Raw genomic sequence first — 21,432 nt, 5'->3', positions numbered from 1 at the left:
CATCCATCCATCCATCCATCCATCCATCCATCCATCCATCCATCCATCCATCCATCCATCCATCCATCCATCCATCCATCCATCCATCCATCCATCCATCCATCCATCCATCCATCCATCCATCCATCCATCCATCCATCCATCCATCCATCCATCCATCCATCCATCCATCCATCCATCCATCCATCCATCCATCCATCCATCCGCCGCTTTGTAATTAGTGGCTAGAACTTGGAGTGGCGCACTCTCGGGAGTGACGTCACGGTCAGGACGCCGCTCACTGCGGCTCGCTCGGGTGCCGCGCGCGCTGGTTCCCTTCGTGTATGCTTGGGCGATGGGTGGCTCGAGCCGTACTTATTGAATGATATGTCTGGTTTTTTCTGCTGCCGTGCCTCAACACGAGATCCTTCTTCGAAAGCGCGTGAGCGAAAAAAATTTGCGGCTTGGATATCGCAAGCTATGTAGAGTTGAAGGGGTCTACTTGTTTTGCAATGCATGTATGCGCCCTTTCTGTCCACAAATATTGCGTAAAAAGAACGTCTGCAAATTGTCTGCAAATGTCTGAAAACACCCGAAGTTGTGTACGATGCTTCGCTAAACACTTACCATTCCCTTAGTGCTTAGCTATGAGAGACCTTACATTTTAAAAGGAAGAAAAATATTGTTATTTGGTGTCAACATGTTGTCCATGTTAGAAAGACATGGCCCAGCAAAGCTGTCATCATGATTCTTACTACGCTGGGTAGTTGTTCTAGTCAAATATGGCCACCTAATTAATGCGCAAAAGAAAATGTTAGGCGCGCATTTCGTATGAAAAAGTTTGCTGCTGCTTTCACCGCTCTCTGAAACAGGCCCCCATAAAAAGAATTTCTCATAGCTGCTAACACGACAGCGCGTCATGTAGAGTATATACATAGTTAATTCACAAATACCATTGTAGCGGTCACCCGAAAGAAAGGTTTCGTTGTTAGGATCGAGAGATAATAAATTGCAAGCGATGGAATGTTTCATGGTGGCCCTCAGTAGCCTTTATCGATAAGATGGCACACCCCTAACGCAACGGAGGCAACCGACAGTCGTCATGGCGATGCACGTATTGTTCACGAAACCCATCAGTTCAGTACAACCTCGAATTTATACCTGAAGCAGTTTCTTACAGCGCCAACTGCAATGCATGAAGTATAATCGAGGTACTACAGCGCAGCTAAGGGTGCCTAGAAAAGAAAAATTCAAGCACCTTCTCAGTCACCATGCCTCGTTCCAGCGTTCTTTAATTATGCAGACGGAGAACTATTCGCTTCATCAGTACATAAAAGAGAACCTCGCAAACATTCATAAGGAAGCCACCACAAGCCTTACATATTTCACTTGATTTTTGACCCTCAACCGGGTAATTATGATTTCTTCAATGCGTCCCATGCTACTAATGAATAGCGCATTGCATTTTTCTGGCTGCAGCCACACAATCCAAAAGGCATATTTCAATAAAAAAAAAGCCGGAATGAGCAGCTGTGTCACTTCGCCAGAGAGATTCGTCATGTATATTCCTGACGCATCAGACACCAGCAAATTGCTTAAGTGAGTTGAACGTGTAGCACGGAAAAGGGAATATATATATTGGTATATTCACTTTCGTATTCTGCAAACAGCTGTAAGCCTGAATTAGCGTTCCTTAAGATTCGTCATCATCATCATCAGCCTAGTTACGCCCACTGCAGGGCAAAGGCCTCTCCCATACTTCTCCAACTACCCCGGTCATGTACTAATTGTGGCCATGTTGTCCCTGCAAACGTCTTAATGTCATCCGCCCACCTAACTTTCTGCCGCCCCCTGCTACGCTTCCCTTCCCTTGGAATCCAGTCCGTAACCCTTAGTGACCATCGGTTATCTTCCCTCCTCATTACATGTCCGGCCTATGCCCATTTCTTTTTCTTGATTTCAACTAAGATGTCGTTTACCCGCGTTTGTTGCCTCACCCAATCTGCTGTTTTCTTATCCCTTAACGTTACACGCATCATTCTTCTTTCCATAGCTCGTTGCGTCGTCCTCAATTTCAGTAGAACCCTTTTCGTAAGCCTCCAGGTTTCTGCCCCATATGTGAGTACTGGTAACACACAGCTGTTATACACTTTTCTTTTGAGGGATAGTGGCAACCTGCTGTCCATGATTTGAGAATGCCTGCCAATCGCACCCCAGCCGATTCTTATTCTTCTGGTTATTTCAGTCTCATGATCCGGATCCGTGGTCACTACCTGCCTTAAGTAGATGTATTCCCTTACCACTTCCAGTGCTTCGCTACCTATCGTAAACTGCTGTTCTCTTCCGAGACTGTTAAACATTACTTTAGTTTTCTGCAGATTAATTTTTAGACCCACTCTTCTGCTTTGCCTCTCCAGGTCAGTGAGCATGCATTACAGTTGGTCCCCTGAGTTACTAAGCAAGGCAATATCATCCGCGAATCGCAAGTTGCTAAGGTATTCTCCATCAACCTTTATCCCTAATTCTTCCCACTCCAGGCCTCTGAATACCTCCTGTAAACATGCTGTGAATAGCATTGGAGAGATCGTATCTCCCTGTCTGACACCTTTCTTTATAGGGATTTTGTTGCTTTCTTTGTGGAGGACTACGGTGGCTGTGGAGCCACTATAGATATCTTCCAGTATTTTTACATATGGCTCATCTACACCCTGATTCCGTAATGCCTCCATAACTGCTGAGGTTTCGACTAAATAAAACGCTTTCTCGTAATCAATGAAAGCTATATATAAGGGTTGGTTATATTCTGCACATTTCTCTATCACTTGATTTATAGTGTGAATATGGTCTATTGTTGAGTAGTAGCCTTTACGGAATCCTGCCTGGTCCTTTGGTTGACAGAAGTCTAAGGTGTTCCCGATTCTATTTGCGATGACCTTAGTAAATACTTTGTAGGAAACGGACAGTAAGCTGATCGGTCTATAATTTTTCAAGTCTTTGGCGTCACCTTTCTTATGGATTAGGATTATGTTAGCGTTCTTCCAAGATTCCGGTACGCTCGAGGTTATGAGGCATTGCGTATACAGGGTGGCCAGTTTCTCTAGAACAATCTGGCCACCATCCTTCAACGAATCTGCTGTTACCTGATCCTCCCCAGCTGCCTTCCCCCTTTGCATAGCTCCTAAGGCTTTCTTTACTTCTTCTGGCGTTACCTGTGGGATTTCGAATTCCTCTAGGCTATTCTCTCTTCCGCTATCGTCGTGGGTGCCACTGGTACTGTATAAATCTCTATAGAACTCCTCAGCCACTTGAACTATCTCATCCATATTAGTAACGATATTGCCGGCTTTGTCTCTTAACGCACACATCTGATTCTTGCCTATTCCTAGTTTCTTCTTCACTGTTTTTAGGCTTCCTCCGTTCCTGAGAGCCTGTTCAATTCTATCCATATTATAGTCCCTGATGTCCGCTGTCTTACGCTTGTTGATTAACTTAGAAAGTTCTGCCAGTTCTATTCTAGCTGTAGGGTTAGAGGCTTTCATACATTGGCGTTTCTTGATCAGATCTTTCGTCTCCTGCGATAGCTTACTGGTCTCCTGTCTAACGGCGTTACCACCGACTTCTATTGCGCACTCCTTAATGATGCCCATAAGATTGTCCTCCATTGCTTCAACACTAAGGTCCTCTTCCTGAGTTAAAGTCGAATACCTGTTCTGTAGCTTGATCCGGAATTCCTCTAGTTTCCCTCTTACCGCTAACTCATTGATTGGCTTCTTATGTACCAGTTTCTTCCGTTCCCTCGTCAAGTCAAGGCTAATTCGGGTTCTTACCATCCTATGGTCACTGCAGCGTACCTTGCCGAGCTCGTCTACATCTTGTATGATGCCAGGGTTCGCGCAGAGTATGAAGTCGATTTCATTTCTAGTCTCACCATTCGGGCTCCTCCATGTCCACTTTCGACTAACCCGCTTGCGGAAAAAAGTATTCATTATCCGCATATTATTCTGTTCTGCAAACTCTACTAATAACTCTCCTCTGGTATTCCTAGAGCCTATGCCATATTCCCCCACTGACTTGTCTCCAGCCTGCTTCTTGCCTACCCTGGCATTGAAGTCGCCCATCAGTATAGTGTATTTTGTTTTGACTTTACCCATCGCCGATTCCACGTCTTCATAAAAGCTTTCGACTTCCTGGTCATCATGACTGCATGTAGGGCATAGACTTGTACCACCTTCAATTTGTACCTCTTATTAAGTTTCACAACAAGACCTGCCACCCTCTCGTTAATGCTATAGGATTCCTGTATGTTACCAGCTATTTCCTTATTAATCAGGAATCCGACTCCTAGTTCTCGTCTCTCCGCTAAGCCCCGGTAACACAGTACATGCCCGCTTTTTAGCACTGTATATGCTTCTTTCGTCCTCCTAACCTCACTGAGCCCTATTATATCCCATTTACTACCCTCTAATTCCTCCAATAACACTGCTAGACTCGCCTCACTAGATAGCGTTCTAACGTTAAACGTTGCCAGGTTCAGATTCCAATGGCGGCCTGTCTGGAGCCAGGTATTCTTAGCACCCTCTGCAGCGTCACAGATCTGACCGCCGCCGTAGTCAGTTGCTTCGCGGCTGCTGGGGACTGAGGGCCGGGGTTTGATTGTTGTATTCATATAGGAGGTTGTGGCCAAGTACTGCACCAGGGTGGCCAATCCTGCTCTGGTGAGAGAGTGCGTTACCGGTTCTGGTCACCGGGATCAGGCCGCACTCCAGGCCTGTTTGTGCAATTTTCTCAACACAGTTTATTTTTTTGTATTTTTCCGGTGGAGAATTGCGCGGCACCGGGATTTGAATCACGGTCCTCTTGCACGGTAGATGGATACTCTAACGTCCCCGCAGGAGTTAAATTAAAATTAAATTATGGGGTTTTACGTGACAAAACCACTTTCTGATTATGAGGCACGCCGTAGTGGAGGACTCCGAAAATTTCGACCACCTGGGGTTCTTTACCGTGCACCTAATTCTAAGTACACGGGTGTTTTCGCATTTCGCCCCCATCGAAATGCGGCCGCCGTGGCCGGGATTCGATCCCGCGACCTTGTGCTCAGCAGCCTAACACCATAGCCACTGAGCAACCACGGCGGGTCCCGCAGGAGTTCTATTCTAGCTGTAGGGTTAGAGGCTTTCATACATTGGCGTTTCTTGATCAGATCTTTCGTCTCCTGCGATAGCTTACTGGTCTCCTGTCTAACGGCGTTACCACCGACTTCTATTGCGCACTCCTTAATGATGCCCATAAGATTGTCGTCCATTGCTTCAACACTAAGGTCCTCTTCCTGAGTTAAAGTCGAATACCTGTTCTGTAGCTTGATCCGGAATTCCTCTAGTTTCCCTCTTACCGCTAACTCATTGATTGGCTTCTTATGTACCAGTTTCTTCCGTTCCCTCGTCAAGTCAAGGCTAATTCGGGTTCTTACCATCCTATGGTCACTGCAGCGTACCTTGCCGAGCTCGTCTACATCTTGTATGATGCCACATTTAACCTGCAGTGGTACCCTATTTGATCAGTCAAGGTGGACCACTCTGAGCTCGGTTATACCGCACGGATGGCACTCGGCTAGAGAACCTGGTATTTATGACCTGCACATGTGTGGCCATACATAATTGAGGGTATATATATATATATATATATATATATATATATATATATATATATATATATATTTAGGAGGGTTTGCGTACAGTGATAAAATGAAGGAAAAGACATTAAAAAAAGGAACATAACATGTGATTTGAACTCGTGACCCTTGAATGTTGCCCGGAAAGATAGCTCAGTCGGTTGGTTCGTCAAGCCACAGGTTACTTTCAAGCGCCAAAGCTCCTGCTCCGAGCCTTATACTTACGTGGAAAGGGACTGATGTTGTCCGCGAAAGTCGATTTTTGCTGAGTGGATGAGTGGTTGGAAGGCATAATTTCTTGGAAAAATGGCCGGCAGAGGAGAAGAGTGAACTCGAGCGGCTTTAGAGACTAGGAAAACTGCCTTAAAATATTTAGACTTGAGGGAAAGCTTCGTTAACAAACTAAAATACGGCAATCAGCACTCGAATACGACGTGAGAAATTATTGAGACGTGGAAAATTCCCTTCAAATAAACATGGTTTGCGAGACAAATGCTTGTAAGTATTGAACCTCTTAAAAGATGAGGGGGGAAATATGCGCTCACCGAGAGGGCATCGTCGGCACGAGACCACCACCAGGCACCTTACTGAGATGTGGAGAGCTTCGCGGCCGGAACGAAGCCTCCCCTCTCCGCCGGCCAAGAGGGGAAAACGCGCTTTCCGATCGCTCAAGGTTGCGCGGACATAGTATACTAACTCTAGCGTCTAGGAAAAGCTTAAGCAGGTGCGAGGGCGGCACGCATAGCGTGGGAAGCTAGCCGCCAGAATACCTATCTCAAGGACTGCTGCTGACGAGGGCAAAATACCTTCGTGTAATTATAATAACCCTAATAGGACTACTTTCAAAGAAAAAAAAAAGAAAAAAAAGGAAACGGCCCAGAAGGCTATACTACGAGAGCTGTGACTGATACTTTTCTATATATATGTATTCATCTCATCTATGGGATCGCATGCGCGCGCTGTTGCTTTGTCTCTGCGTGTAGTAGTTAAGAGAGCCAGTTTAAGGGCGGAGAAGAAGGAAGGAAAGGAAAGCAATATTGCAGCGCCGTGGTTTTCAAGCGCAACCGTGGTAGGGAAACGGAAGGCGATATAAGCATGCGTGGCCATGATACGCACACGACAAACTGACTTAAAATATTTAGACTTGAGGGAAAGCTTCGTTAACAAACCATAAGATTACCGCTACTTAAAATAAACACGTGAAGAACCGCCTAAATGTGAGAAGTTAAAGAAGCAAGTGGTGCTGGTATCTCAGCTGCAGTGTTAAGTCCTCGTGTCACTGCCGAGCGTTTCTGTGAAGGAATGCGAAAATTACATGTTATACATTGAACTACTCGTGGTGAGCAAACCTGTTTCAGCGGATTCAAATCAAGGTAACTCTTCTAGAGGTCATGTATAGCCAGCGTTTGCGACATACTTGTTGCACCGTGGCAGGTATACGGTATCGTAACTGGATTCTTACATGCTATACTTTTGCCGTTGTCGATCCGCGCATGAAAAACCCGCAATGGGCAGGCCTGCGCTCCTTGGGCTGTATTGTCATGTAAGAAATAAGCTCTCTCAATAAACTTTCGCGAACAAAGACGCCGCAACAATATACTTGAGATGACCGCCATACCTATACATACAGAGGGAACAAGAGCGAACAAACGGAAACACTGCAGAAGGTGCCCGGACCCCGTCCGAACTGCAGCAGACGACAGGCGCGAGTCCCGGCCCTCACCTCACGCGAGCGGCGCTCGAAGCACCCCTGTAGTTCGTTCTCGGTGCTAATAGTGCGATAGCTATTGCTGGACTTCCTCCGTGAATCCGGAGTGTATCTACATGTTTAAATATTTCTTTACGCCAGATCGGACGCGCTCAAGCTAGGTAATAGGGGTACCCCGCAGGGTTCAGTCCTATCTCCCTTTCTATTCAACGTGGCAATGATCGGTCTTCCTGCGAGACTTGACAAGATAGAAGGACTCGGACACAGCCTCTACGCGGACGACATCACCCTTTGGGTGGCGGGTGGAAGCGATGGGCATGTGGAAGAGATCCTTCAAATAGCAGTAAACACGGTGGAAGACTACATCAAAGACAAGGGACTGAGATGCTCCTCACAAAAATCAGAACTTCTGCTCTATAGGCCCACATGCCGGGGTCGAAAAAGCATTAGGGAAAGGCCGGGCATTGTGGTCACAGTAGAAGGCACCACGATACCGATAGTGGAGAGCCTGAGAATACTGGGACTCCGCATATCCGAAAACGGCCATAACGGAGAAACCATTAGACTACTTGACAATAGTGTTCAACAAACAATCAGACTAATAAAGCGGATATCCAACAGGCACTATGGCATGAAAGAGCACAATCTCATCCGATTAATAGAAACATTCGTAATCAGTCGCATTGTATATGTGGTTCCTTACCTCAAGCTCTACGCTGCGGAGAAAACCAAGATAGACTGCATTATTAGAAGGGCGTATAAGCAAGCCTTGGGACTTCCGGCAAATACGTCAAACGAGAAATTCTTGGCGCTCGGCGTGCACAACACATTAGACGAACTTATTGAGGCCCAGAGAGTAGCGCAGTATGAAAGGCTTACACAGAGTTTGACGGGGAGACACATCTTAGATGACATCGGAATAACCTACGAAGCACAGCACGGAGTGCGGAGAGACATCCCAAGGAAAATAAGGGAACATCTATCAATACCCCCACTCCCCAGAAACATGCACCCGGAGTTTCACCAAGATCGAAGAAACGCACGAGCGAGAGCTCTCCACAAAAGATTCCGTAGTGCCAGGGACGTGGTCTATGTGGACGCGGCGGAGTACGCAAATGGACATAGTATGTCCATAGTTGCTACGAGTCTAGAGGGTGACTGCAGAGTTAGTGGGACGGTAAAAACATGGAAGGCAGAGGTGGCGGAGGAAGCTGCCTTAGCACTGGCAATAGCCTCCACGGAAGCTAACATCGTAGTAAGCGACTGCAAGACAGCCGTCAAGAACTATGCAAAGGGAAGAATCTCGCCGGAAGCACTGAGAATTTTAAACAACTTTCGTGAAGATCGCGACATCCACATTATTTGGGCACCCGCACACTCCTCCCTTCCCGGGAACGAAATAGCGCACAACCTGGCTCGAGAACTGACAGGCCGAGCAGGTGACACGCAACAAATACTGGGAACGGATAGAGACCGGATGACCAGCTTTAACGAGATCACCAAACACTATAAATTGGGAAGGGCCCATTTCCCCCCGGCACACTCCTCGTTAAATAGACGGCAAGCGACGGCATGGCGCCTCTTACAAACAGATACATATCCGAACCCGGTGGCCTGCCACCGCTACTACCCGGACCTTTACACGGATAGATGTAGATTCTGTGAAGAAAGGGCGGACCTACAACATATTGTTTGGGCTTGTCCTCGTACACCCATACAGAATAAAATAATTAAGACCAGAGAGCAGTGGGAGACCGCGTTGCTCAGCTGTGCACCGGAAGACCAACTCAAGGCAATCCAGCAGGCCGAAGATGCCGCCAGGGCCCAAGGGCTCGAGGCCGTCATTTAGGTAGAGGCCTAGGTTTCAAATCTGCTGTGCACAAATAAAAGTTTATTCCTCCTCCTCCTCCAGAAGGCACGCTGTCGCAATAAAAAAAAATTACACGATTGCGCAAGGCGGATTTCCGCCGCCGTCATGCTCTCCTGTTGTCGACTGCGAATGCGAGTAAAAAAGCGGTTTCTTAAATAAAGTAACTGGAACGCTAAAACATTTCGTCAGACATGATCAAAATTATTATCTAGGAACTGGGGCGGTCCAGAGAATTCGTTCCAAGTGGATAGGCCATGCGAACGCGGCGGCTATGATTCGTAGATTGAAATCTGTGGCTTAAAGCAATTAATTAAAAAATCAATTAGCGTCGTTGAGTTACTTGTTCAGTTAACATTTTCATTTGTCGTAGAAGTAATGGCGGCCTCATAGAGTCATTTAGATGAAGGGTTCGTGGTAACCGCCATAGGCATACTTTAAAAAATTCTGTCATTCAGTTTTGTTTTTAATATTCACACTATTATAGCGTTATTCATATCCAGTTTCGAGCCACACATCAAAACACAGCTTTCTGCAGTTAGTAAAAGGTCGCTGTCAATCTGATCTAGCAGCATTTTCATCCACAACTCTTCAACGGTTTCTCATGAGAGCATTCCTGTTTTCGACACGTACTTCCAAAGTGACATCGTGGCCGTCCCCAGGCTAAGACAGCTCGTTACATCAAGTGCACCCGTTGTCACTTTGAACGGTCATGTGTCCGCGACACCGGCATCAGTCGCGGTGCTTCAGACTTGTCTTTGATTATTCTGTCCGTTCAAATATGTCGTGTGCAAAACAAGTAACATAAAAAAGAGGCCTTAACCAAGTGGTCTTCTAAGTTGTTTTGCCACACTTTCTTATATTGGTCTGTTCTTTTTTCTTTTGCTTTTCATTTCCCTTCCACACCGAGGCTGCGGCGAGGCTATGGCCTCCAGATTTGTCGACGATGTCGCCATGGAGAACGTGGTTGTCGCCCAAAACCCGTGGGTGGTGAGGCATGCTTCAAATAAACATCGTTTTGTGTGAAAGTAAATTATTTTTTTCCTTCTCCTCATAGGTTGAAAGATGTAGCTCAGAAATGTTTCGTGCGCCGCGGGCCATGTCCTCTCTGCGTATACAAGGCCTATTTCACACCAGTTTTATAAAGCATTGCTCATAATCGTTGACATGAACGTAGGCCATTCAAACGGTTGACAAGGAAAATGAGAGTCCAAATAATCAACATTACCCCATCTATTGAAGTCACCGACTGAAGGCGCCGTTTTGACACACTTTCTTCCTCTTTTCAGGCAACAACTGCTGAACTCGGCAGCGTTTATATCAATAGCTTATTTTGTCCCTATGGGCATGTGAGAGTATGCAGCGACAGTATTTATGTTGTGTACGGACCTAACTATGGGGTCCTGTACTGCTATGGAAAGATGCCAGGTTTGTTACCTACGTGCATGTTCTCTGTAATACCCAATGAATAAATGAATAAATCAATAAATCAATGAATCATTTATTCATTTGAAAAATACCCTCAAAGCCATTGCTGGCATTATCACGGTGGGCACAAGGGACCATGAAACGAGTAATCCGGCCGGCGGACAGTCACATGTACTAGCAACTTATTCCACTCATTATTTCAGAGTCGCTTTAAGTAGGTTGGATATCTACAGCCATGAGCGTCGAGTTTAAATCAAGCCAATTGATAGGAACCTATAATACAATGTGGGCTGGCAATAAATTGCAAACAAATTCACAAAGAAATGCTCACTTGCGCTCTCAGTGGGTTCCCGTCACATTCCCATGGGTCCGCTAGAATGCTACCATTGTAACCGACATGCACGGTTTGCAAGGATGAAAGCAAAGAAGACCATTGAGATTTACAAAAATGGCAGCAAAGAATTAGAAGGGAAATTTTGTACGATAACACACAGGGCGGTACCTTGCTATTTGAGGCGTGAGCTGGTTGCCTAAGGACAAAAGGATACCGGAACAAATATTCGCAGCAGGATGAGGCATGTGTCTGCTGCAGCGAAAATGTGGAGACAACTCAGCACATCCTAATGGAATGCGAAGGTATTCGCCGAGTGAGAACCGTACGTAAACTACACCTTGCTGTAGCGCTGTGACTTAAAGTGGATGGGAGGATTAACTAATCAGCAGTCGAAATAAGCAAGACAAGTTTAGAGTATTCGTGTAAAAAATTTAGGGAAGAGATTGGTAGAACAAAGTTCGTTACAGGCGGGAGTAAACGCATAGATATAGAAGTTTCAAGGAAGGGAAAAACAGTTAAAAACCTGTAAACAATATGCTAGACGGAAAGCATGTGTAGCATACCTGATTATCTACAGCGTGCTAGGTGAATATCTTACAGAGTAAGCTCTTATGGCACATTTCAATAGCCGTTTCGGTGGGCGATGGTGTCCGCCGCGGCCGCCTTCGGTGCCTGTAGCAGCTACCGCCGGGAATGGGGAAAAAATACCCTGTTCCAGCCGTGATCGAGCCCGGGCCCGCTGGGCGGTAGTTTGCTATTCTACCAGTGAGCCACGCCAGCGCTCGGAAGCTTGCCGCGAGAAAATGCCCTATAAACGCGTCCTAGCGTGCGAGGAGACACGTGATGTGACATGCGCGCAGCGTAGCCTCGATGCGCGCACATTTTAACGGCAGTTGAATATTAGTAAACCAAATAGAACGACATGCAGAAGATCAACAGGTATGTTTAAAGGGCAGGTAAATAAAGTTTTCCAACAAAAAGAAATTTAAGGAGATTTATACGAGAATGCTAGAAAAAATATATATCGTGTTCCTGACTAAAACAAGCTAGCTAGTGACAATGTCACCGCCTCGTTTCAAAATGGATGCCAATAAGCATCGCCATCACCATCATTAGCACCGCATCGTGCCACTTGTCAAGTCAAGCTGGTCAGGTGACTACGTAGGTGTTACAATACTCGCCGTAGACGGCGAAGTAGACAGCTAAGCGGACAGCAGCCATCTTAAGTCTCGTTCCAATTATCACGAAGACGTCAAAGGGAAAAGCTTAGCGAAGAACGATGCAGGCTACTTTCCCGTCCAAACAAGAACGCGGCTGAGCAGGACGCTTGGAAACTGGACAGAAAGGAAGTCTGCGCGCAAGAAAACGTAGTAAGGCTTTTCTACGCCCTTAATGTAAGTGTAATCTTATTTTTCATAGTTTCGCAGGCGCAAAGACCTAAAATACAGAAATAATGTGTGCTCACGTCAACATTTTCTTCTTGCCGCGAGGTGGTGTCACGTCGCAGAAGCGCAGAGGAAGTGAGCAGACAGTGTCATTATAGGGCCAGGAAAAACCACGCGCGAAAGAATACAAATACCTTGGTATAAGGATAAACGAAGACAATAGATCATCATCATCATTTATTTACCCTTAAGAGCCCCTGATGGCGCATTACATAAGGGAGGAGGGTCATCATCATAATCATCATCATCAGCCTAGTTACGCCCACTGCAGGGCAAAGGCCTCTCCCATACTTCTCCAACTACCCCGGTCATGTACTAATTGTGGCCATGTTGTCCCTGCAAACGTCTTAATGTCATCTGCCCACCTAACTTTCTGCCGCCCCCTGCTACGCTTCCCTTCTCTTGGAATCCAGTCCGTAGCTCTTAGTGACCATCGGTTATCTTCCCTCCTCATTACATGTCCGGCCCATGCCCATTTCTTTTTCTTGATTGCAACTAAGATGTCGTTTACCCGCGTTTGTTGCCTCACCCAATCTGCTCTTTTCTTATCCCTTAACGTTACACCCATCATTCTTCTTTCCATAGCTCGTTGCGTCGTTCTCAATTTCAGCAGAACCCTTTTCGTAAGCCTCCAGGTTTCTGCCCCATATGTGAGTACTGGTAACACACAGCTGTTGTACACTTTCCTTTTGAGGGATAGTGGCAACCTACTGTTCAAGATTTGAGAATGCCTGCCAAACGCACCCCAACCCATTCTTATTCTTCTGGTTATTTCAGTCTCATGATCCGGATCCGTGGTCACTACCTGCCCTAAGTAGATGTATTCCCTTACCACTTCCAGTGTTTCGCTACCTATCGTAAACTGCTGTTCTCTTCCGAGACTGTTAAACAGTACTTTAGTTTTCTGCAGATTAATTTTCAGACCCACCCTTCTGCTTTGCCTCTCCAGGTCAGTGAGCATGCATTGCAATTGGTCTCCTGAGTTACTAAGCAAGGCAATATCATCAGCGAATCGCAAGTTGCTAAGGTATTCTCCATCAACTTTTATCCCCAATTCTTCCCACTCCAGGCCTCTGAATACCTCCTGTAAACATGCTGTGAATAGCATTGGAGATATCGTATCTCCCTGTCTGACGCCTTTCTTTATAGGGATTTTGTTGCTTTCTTTGTGGAGGACTACGGTGGCTGTGGAGCCGCTATAGATATCTTCCAGTATTTTTACATATGGCTCATCTACACCCTGATTCCGTAATGCCTCCATGACTGCTGAGGTTTCGACTGAATCAAACGCTTTCTCGTAATCAATGAAAGCTATATATAAGGGTTGGTTATATTCTGCACATTTCTCTATCACTTGATTGATAGTGTGAATATGGTCTATTGTTGAGTAGCCTTTACGGAATCCTGCCTGGTCCTTTGGTTGACAGAAGTCTAAGGTGTTCCTGATTCTATTTGCGATTACCTTAGTAAATACTTTGTAGGCAACGGACAGTAAGCTGATCGGTCTATAATTTTTCAAGTCTTTGGCGTCCCCTTTCTTATGGATTAGGATTATGTTAGCGTTCTTCCAAGATTCCGGTACGCTCGAGGTTATGAGGCATTGCGTATACAGGGTGGCCAGTTTCTCTAGAACAATCTGACCACCATCCTTCAACAAATCTGCTGTTACCTGATCCTCCCCAGCTGCCTTCCCCTTTTGCATAGCTCCTAAGGCTTTCTTTACTTCTTCTGGCGTTACCTGTGGGATTTCGAATTCCTCTAGGCTATTCTCTCTTCCACTATCGTCGTGGGTGCCACTGGTACTGTATAAATCTCTATAGAACTCCTCAGCCACTTGAACTATCTCGTCCATATTAGTAACGATATTGCCGGCTTTGTCTCTTAACGCACACATCTGATTCTTGCCTATTCCTAGTTTCTTCTTCACTGTTTTTAGGCTTCCTCCGTTCCTGAGAGCCTGTTCAATTCTATCCATATTATAGTTCCTGATGTCCGCTGTCTTACGCTTGTTGATTAACTTAGAAAGTTCTACCAGTTCTATTCTAGCTGTAGGATTAGAGGCTTTCATACATTGGCGTTTCTTGATCAGATCTTTCGTCTCCTGCGATAGCTTCCTGGTTTCCTGTCTAACGGCGTTACCACCGACTTCTATTGTGCACTCCTTAATGATGCCCATGAGATTGTCGTTCATTGCTTCAACACTAAGGTCCTCTTCCTGAGTTAAAGCCGAATACCTGTTCTGTAGTTTGATCCGGAATTCCTCTAGTTTCCCTCTTACCGCTAACTCATTGATTGGCTTCTTGTGTACCAGTTTCTTTCGTTCCCTCCTCAAGTCTAGGCTAATTCGAGTTCTTACCATCCTGTGGTCACTGCAGCGTACCTTGCCGAGCACGTCTACATCTTGAATGATGCCAGGGTTCGCGCAGAGTATGAAGTCGATTTCATTTCTAGTCTCACCATTCGGGCTCCTCCACGTCCACTTTCGGCTAACCCGCTTGCGGAAAAAGGTATTCATTATACGCATATTATTCTGTTCTGCAAACTCTACTAATAATTCTCCTCTGCTATTCCTAGAGCCTATGCCATATTCCCCCACTGACTTGTCTCCAGCCTGCTTCTTGCCTACCCTGGCATTGAAGTCGCCCATCAGTATAGTGTATTTTGTTTTGACTTTACCCATCGCCGATTCTACGTCTTCATAAAAGCTTTCGACTTCCTGGTCATCATGACTAGATGTAGGAGCGTAGACCTGTACAACCTTCATTTTGTACCTCTTATTAAGTTTCACAACAAGACATGCCACCCTCTCGTTAATGCTATAGAATTCCTGTATGTTACCAGCTATTTCCTTATTAATCAGGAATCCGACTCCTAGTTCTCGTCTCTCCGCTAAGCCCCGGTAACACAGTACATGCCCGCTTTTTAGCACTGTATATGCTTCTTTTGTCCTCCTAACCTCACTGAGCCCTATTATATCCCATTTACTACCCTCTAATTCCTCCAATAACACTGCTAGACTCGCCTCACTAGATAGCGTTCTAACGTTAAGCGTTGCCAGGTTCAGATTCCAATGGCGGCCTGTCCGGAGCCAGGTATTCTTAGCACCCTCTGCAGCGTCACAGATCTGACCGCCGCCGTGGTCAGTTGCTTCGCGGCTGCTGGGGACTGAGGGCCGGGGTTCGATTGTTGTATTCATATAGGAGGTTGTGGCCAAGTACTGCACCAGGGGTGGCCAATCCTGCTCTGGTGAGAGAGTGCGTTACCGGTTCTGGTCACCGGGATCAGGCCGCACTCCAGGCCTGTTTGTGCAATTTTCTCAACACACGGTTTTTTTTTTGTATTTTCCGGTGGAGAATAGCGCGGCACCGGGATTTGAATCACGGTCCTCTTGCACTGGAGACGGATACTCTACCGTCCCCGTAGGAGTTAAATTAAAAGTTAATTTATGGGGTTTTACGTGACAAAACCACTTTCTGATTATGCACGTCGTAGTGGAGGACTCCGAAAATTTCGACCACCTGGGGTTCTTTAAAGGGACCCTGAAACGATTTTGGCGATTTTCTACAAACGTACTGAATCGTTAGAGTAGGTCCTTCTGATCATTAATTGACACATCTAAGTGCTCTGCGTAAAGCGTGTAATTTATTATTAGGTTTTAAAAATGCACATCGCTGTCGATCGCAGCGCACTGCTCGGCGGAATTTTAAGCCGCCCCTACCCATATGATGCAAATAACCCATATGACGTCACATGGGCGAGCTATCTGATTGGCTGACCAGGGCGCGTGGTCGATAATTTTTCCAACTTTATGGTGAACAAATGATGCTCGTAATAGTTGGAATGTTAGTTACTTTGTTTTTGTAAAAAGAAAATAACTTAAAGAGAATACACAAGTATAGTTTTTTAGTACACTTGAGCACTTCCGGCACACAGCAAGTGTCGTCTGCTTGTGTTACAACGTGCGCAGTCTTTGACGAGAGCTCCGCCGTCAGTGTCGATCAGTCTTTTCGTGAGCACGATGAATCACCCTTGTTGCGTTGTGGGCTGCAGACGTAGCGACTGGAAAGACGTGAAGTTGCGAAATCGTGTCTCTCTGCAAGGCAGCATACGAGCGAACTGGCTGCTGCGCATCGGACTGCGGCTATCCGATAGGCGCCAGGATTTGCGCGTTTGTGGCCGTCACTTTACAGCGGAATATTACTAACGCAATAGCGTTTCGCAAGTCCGGTATTAGGGCAAACACAAGCGCAAGGGGACAGGGTCTGGCCGCTTGACTGCGCCGGGATGAGCCATGAAATGAGCAGAAAGGTAAATGTGAATTGTCTAGCTCAACCATACACAGTAGCAGCAACGAAGTGCATTCTTCTTTGCTGCTGGTGTGTATTTTTCGCAGGAGTGTAATCATCAACACGTTGCTCTTATAAATGTTTAAAATGTTTTACACTTGGTTAGAGCAATATTAGCGCTTCGTTTGACTGGTTAAGCGCTCCGCCAACAAGTGTCTGGACAGTGCAGACCGATCAGGCTGCTCACGTACGTCTACTCTGAAGTTCCTTCATCAGCTTGAGTTTATGCCTCCAGTCATTTGCCGAAATGACCAGCTTGCCTGTGGTTACCGGAATACCGGCCACCTTCGGCGCTACGACAGAATGCTCGCAACGCACGCTGCTTCGATGGCTCTCGGTCGACGGCCAAGCGGCCAGCGGAGAGGTCTCGCGCGGGAGGAGGCGTGCTCCAACAACCGGAAGTGGACGATGTGACGTCGCATCGTGACGCAGGACCAGTGAAGGCGGAGCTTAGCGCCGCTCGCTCGGCGAGCGAGTTGAGGAGGAAAGGCATGGCTAGGGAGGAGGGTAACTTCTAATCGCTTGTAACTCCATTAATACGTAACGCTTCATTTAAATTGTGGTGCGAATGTTCTACTTAAGCTGTACCCTATGCGCCTACAAAATTTGTCCGAACCGTTTCAGGGGCCCTTTAACGTGCACCTAATTCTAAGTACACGGGTGTTTTCGCATTTCGCCCCCATTGAAATGCGGCCGCCGTGGTCGGGGTCCGATCCCGCGACCTCGTGCTCAGCAGTCTAACACCATAACCACTGAGCAACCACGGCGGGTCCCGCAGGAGTTGTACGCCTCATTTAACCTACAGTGGTGCCCTACTTGGTCAGTCAAGGGAGGAGGGTAAACTGAGTAAAATATAATAACAGTAAAGGGGAAGAGAAATGCGGCCATAATGAAACACACAGCGCTATTCGCACGGGAAAAACATTGATTCACAGAGGAGAAAAACAACTAGGAAGCTTACCAGCAAGTATGCGGCCTGTAGTGTGGGCAACACAGCAACAAAGAACGTCAAGCGGAAAGTCAGAGAGGCTGAAATTATCTCATGTGTGGGGGCAATGTAAAAGAAATCTCCTATGAGTGACTATTTAGGAGTAAAAAACGAAATCGGGAAAGAAACAATTTCTGATAACTCCTAGGGAAGCTCTTTCCGAAGTGAGATCAGGACGCCTTAAAACACGCACTCTTAAAGCGGGATACAACAAGGACGAAGAAGCATGTTCTTGCTTTGGCAAAGCTAGGGAAACGATGGAGCATGTTTTATTAGAATGTGAAGATATCTGCCGAGCTGTTGATTTAGGCGCCTCTGGCATCCTTAAAGCCCTTGGGTTCAGTGAGAGCAGGCCGAAAGTAAACATATCCGCAATAGAAATTAGTAAGAGACAATTGGGAGATTGGTAGAAAAAAAGTAGGGAAGTGACAAACGGAGGCCTACAAAACCAAAGTTCACAACAGGTGTTCAGAAAGTGTGGTTATGGCATGTCTTTTTCTTTCTTTTCCTTTTTCGTTTTTAACATAGGTAAGACATTAAGCAATATAATAACAAGAGTTTGGTGGTGCAACCCACCTCGCCTGTCCAAAGGGGACTCTCAAAGCATCGGTCCATATTCCAGACGACTCGAAACGCTTTCCATTACAAGGCCTCTATGCTGTCTCGGCTGTCTCATTAATTATCTACGTAGACTGTCTCAGATGCTTGCCAGAATTGGAACACAACCTATGCAACCGCCGCGTTTCGAAAGGGATGCCAACAAATCATCATCATCATTAGAATGGTGAAATGTGAGATGCGCGCCCCGTGGCGTCTCTACGTGAGCCCTTTGCATTGCAGTTGCATATTGTTTCAGCAAGTGTCACGCCATGTAGCAGTTGCATAAGTCGTGGTACTTATGTAACTATAAACCTGTATGGCATAAGTCATTAATTCAAGCAGGCTAGGTGACTCTGTCACCATCCCGCTTCAAAAGCAATGCGATCAAATCATCATCAGCATCATCATTAGCAGCGTATCGTGCCATTTGACAAGCTATGTGAGATGCGCTCCGCGTAGCGTTGATACGTGCAAGGTTTTCATTGCATTCCAGTTCCAAAAATAGGGCTCAAATGAAAATGGGGCTACCTACAGTGCATGCTGCATGTAGCTGAGCCTGGTTAACTCAAGCAGGTTAGGTGACTATTTGTCCCAACCAAGCATCGAAGGAAACGCCAAGAATACATCCTTATGAGCAACGTCACCAACAGCAATGTACCGGGCCACGGTTGAAGGGATGTGACATGTGCGCCACGTGGTCTGGATACGTGTGTTTACTCTTCGGCACACATTCTGTACAATCCAGCAACAAATGTGGAAGAAGTCACCCTGGCCCGAGGCCTTGACTATCCGGGAAAACGGGTGAACTTAAAGGGACACTAAAGTGAAACAATAAATCAGTTTAGACTAATGAAGCATCGTTTGAGAACCCTGCAGGCAGTGATTTCAAAAAAGATACTTTCATTATTAGATGAGAAAATGAAAGTCCAAGTATCAGTATTTGAATTTCGCGCCGAAAACCCAGTGCCGGTACGTCAGCGTGACGTCAGGGATGCCAAAGTATGTTTTCGCATTTGGGCCGTGTTGGCTGAATAAAGGTTCCCGAAACTTGCCATGTGTAATATTTGGTTCCTTTAGAACACAATGGTCAATCTGTACTGCTATATATAATTAGCAGGCGCAAGAAGATGCCATCAAAATCCAAGATGTCACAGCCCCCAGGTGCGGGAACTTAAGTAGGCGTCGCCACCCGTATTTTGTTCTTGCGTTCTTATTGTTGTAAGAGTGGTGTTTTTGGTGTTGTAGAAGGGTAATTTACTGATGCAGAAAAAATCATTTTTCACTTTATTGTCCCTTTAAGTGAATCTCTAAGGCAGACAAGTAAGAGACAGCCAAAAGACTTATGGCACAAATGAAAGGAAGTCTGGCATAGAATCGAAGTTTCTAGTTGGTACAATCTACTGTTTTAACTGGTCCAGTACTCCTTTCTGGAACAATGTAGGTTAACCTATAAAGGAGTAAAAGCATTCAGGTGCACTAGAAAGGTTACACGAACGAGCTCCGTGTCAGATGTCATCAGCGCGTGTCAAAGCGGATGCCAAGTCATCACCATCACTCTGCTCAGCGACGCCAAGTGAACAAGTCGCCCGTCTTCCGCAGATGGTAGGTGCCACGGCCTTTCTGGTCATCATAATCATCAACATATTTGCCACCACTATTATTATAGTCGTCATAATTATTATAGTCGTCATTATCATCATCATCAAGCATAACGTCTTGGCGACGAGCCGTAATGATTTGCGACAGCAAGTACAATATTCTGCGCCAGGTAATGGCTGCACGCGAGCCAACCGAAAAATCACTGAAAACAACGATTCATGCCACGGAGCCCGGAAGCAACCCGAACACTGTTGTCGACATTTATTCATGTCGGGAGTTAATGTGGTATACAGCTCTAGCGGGAATTAGCGCGAAAAGAGAACGCGTGAAACTAAACATTTTGTCAGTGTGTTTTTCATGGCTTATATTTTTTTTTCCCAGGGAGTGAAGAGAAATCAATATGATCTAGCGAAACGCGGGAATAGGTGCAATGTTGCGGGGCTATAGAACTTGTAATATTATTAACAGTGAAAAAATCTTAATAAATTCGGGCTCTCTTTATAAAGCAAAGTCAGCTGTTTCGATAAGGTGCAGCCTTTTGACAGTAGACTCCAAATATGCCTCTCACCTTTCTAGAAAGCCAATTTCCGAAAAGTAGGAGCACTACAAATCTGAGAGTTCGTCCCTAAGGGCAGGAAATGTGGCTTATAGGAGGTCACAAACCGTTAGCGGAGATTGAAAAATCAAGTACACTTATAACTCATTGCAATTAATCTCAATGCGGTATGCGAAGCCCGAAACAAATAAACAGAGTTAAGGGATTCATCTGGGAAACCTCGTTTGTTTACGCACGTAACTGCAGAACTCATGTATGTTAAAGGACCCCTCCCCAGGTCCCACAGACAATTTTTGTCATGCGCTGGAAGTTGTTGCGCGCCCTCTAGGGAGCTTTCCGCCGCAAGACTTTTTCAAATTTGTTCAGTAATAGGGACGAAAGAAATATTTCAGTGCCGCGAGCCCACGATTTCGGGAGGCTAGCGTCACCGCCAACACAACACTTGCCCCCGTCTCGCCTCCGCATGCGAATTTCCTTCCCTGCGTTCTCCCATGCTGGAGCTGGAGTATCCCGTGGCGCATAAGCCACTGGCCCCGCCTTTCTTTCTCTCGTTTTCTTTGCTGCGTGGCGCACGTTCGCTGACGGTCTCGCGTGGGAGCTGTTGCCTTTAGCTGGTATCGCGCTGCGCACGATTTTGCGCGCTTTGCGCGAGAAAGCCTGACTAGCGATAAAGTCAGTGCTAGACGCACACTGAGGCAGACGCAAGTGGATCACAGAGCATGATCGCGCGCTCAAACACGGTAAAAACAAAATCGTTTCGCTCTGCGCACGCGACTGCACGAGGTGGAAACAAGCAGACGAATAGGAAGCCCATCTCCCTTGCTATATACGGCACGAAGTGAAACAAGGACACACTGACATTCGGTTTGTAGGTTTTATTGTTGCTTTAAAATTTAATTCGTCTAGTGAAG

General features: G+C 46.1%; 1 protein-coding gene across 1 annotated transcript in view; it reads left to right on the top strand.

The window, feature by feature from the left end:
* LOC129380696 (trypsin iota-like) overlaps positions 1 to 21,432 on the top strand; it is a 71,787-nt gene that overhangs the window by 5,103 nt on the left and 45,252 nt on the right. Inside the window, exon 3 of the mRNA XM_055062459.2 lies at positions 10,136 to 10,215. Within this exon, the coding sequence (XP_054918434.1) occupies positions 10,136 to 10,215 (80 nt within the window). The remainder of the gene's footprint in view (positions 1 to 10,135; positions 10,216 to 21,432) is intronic.

The sequence above is a fragment of the Dermacentor andersoni genome, chromosome 10 (assembly GCF_023375885.2).
Source record: "Dermacentor andersoni chromosome 10, qqDerAnde1_hic_scaffold, whole genome shotgun sequence".
Taxonomy (NCBI): domain Eukaryota; kingdom Metazoa; phylum Arthropoda; class Arachnida; order Ixodida; family Ixodidae; genus Dermacentor; species Dermacentor andersoni.
This window is presented reverse-complemented; position numbering and strand designations above follow the sequence as displayed.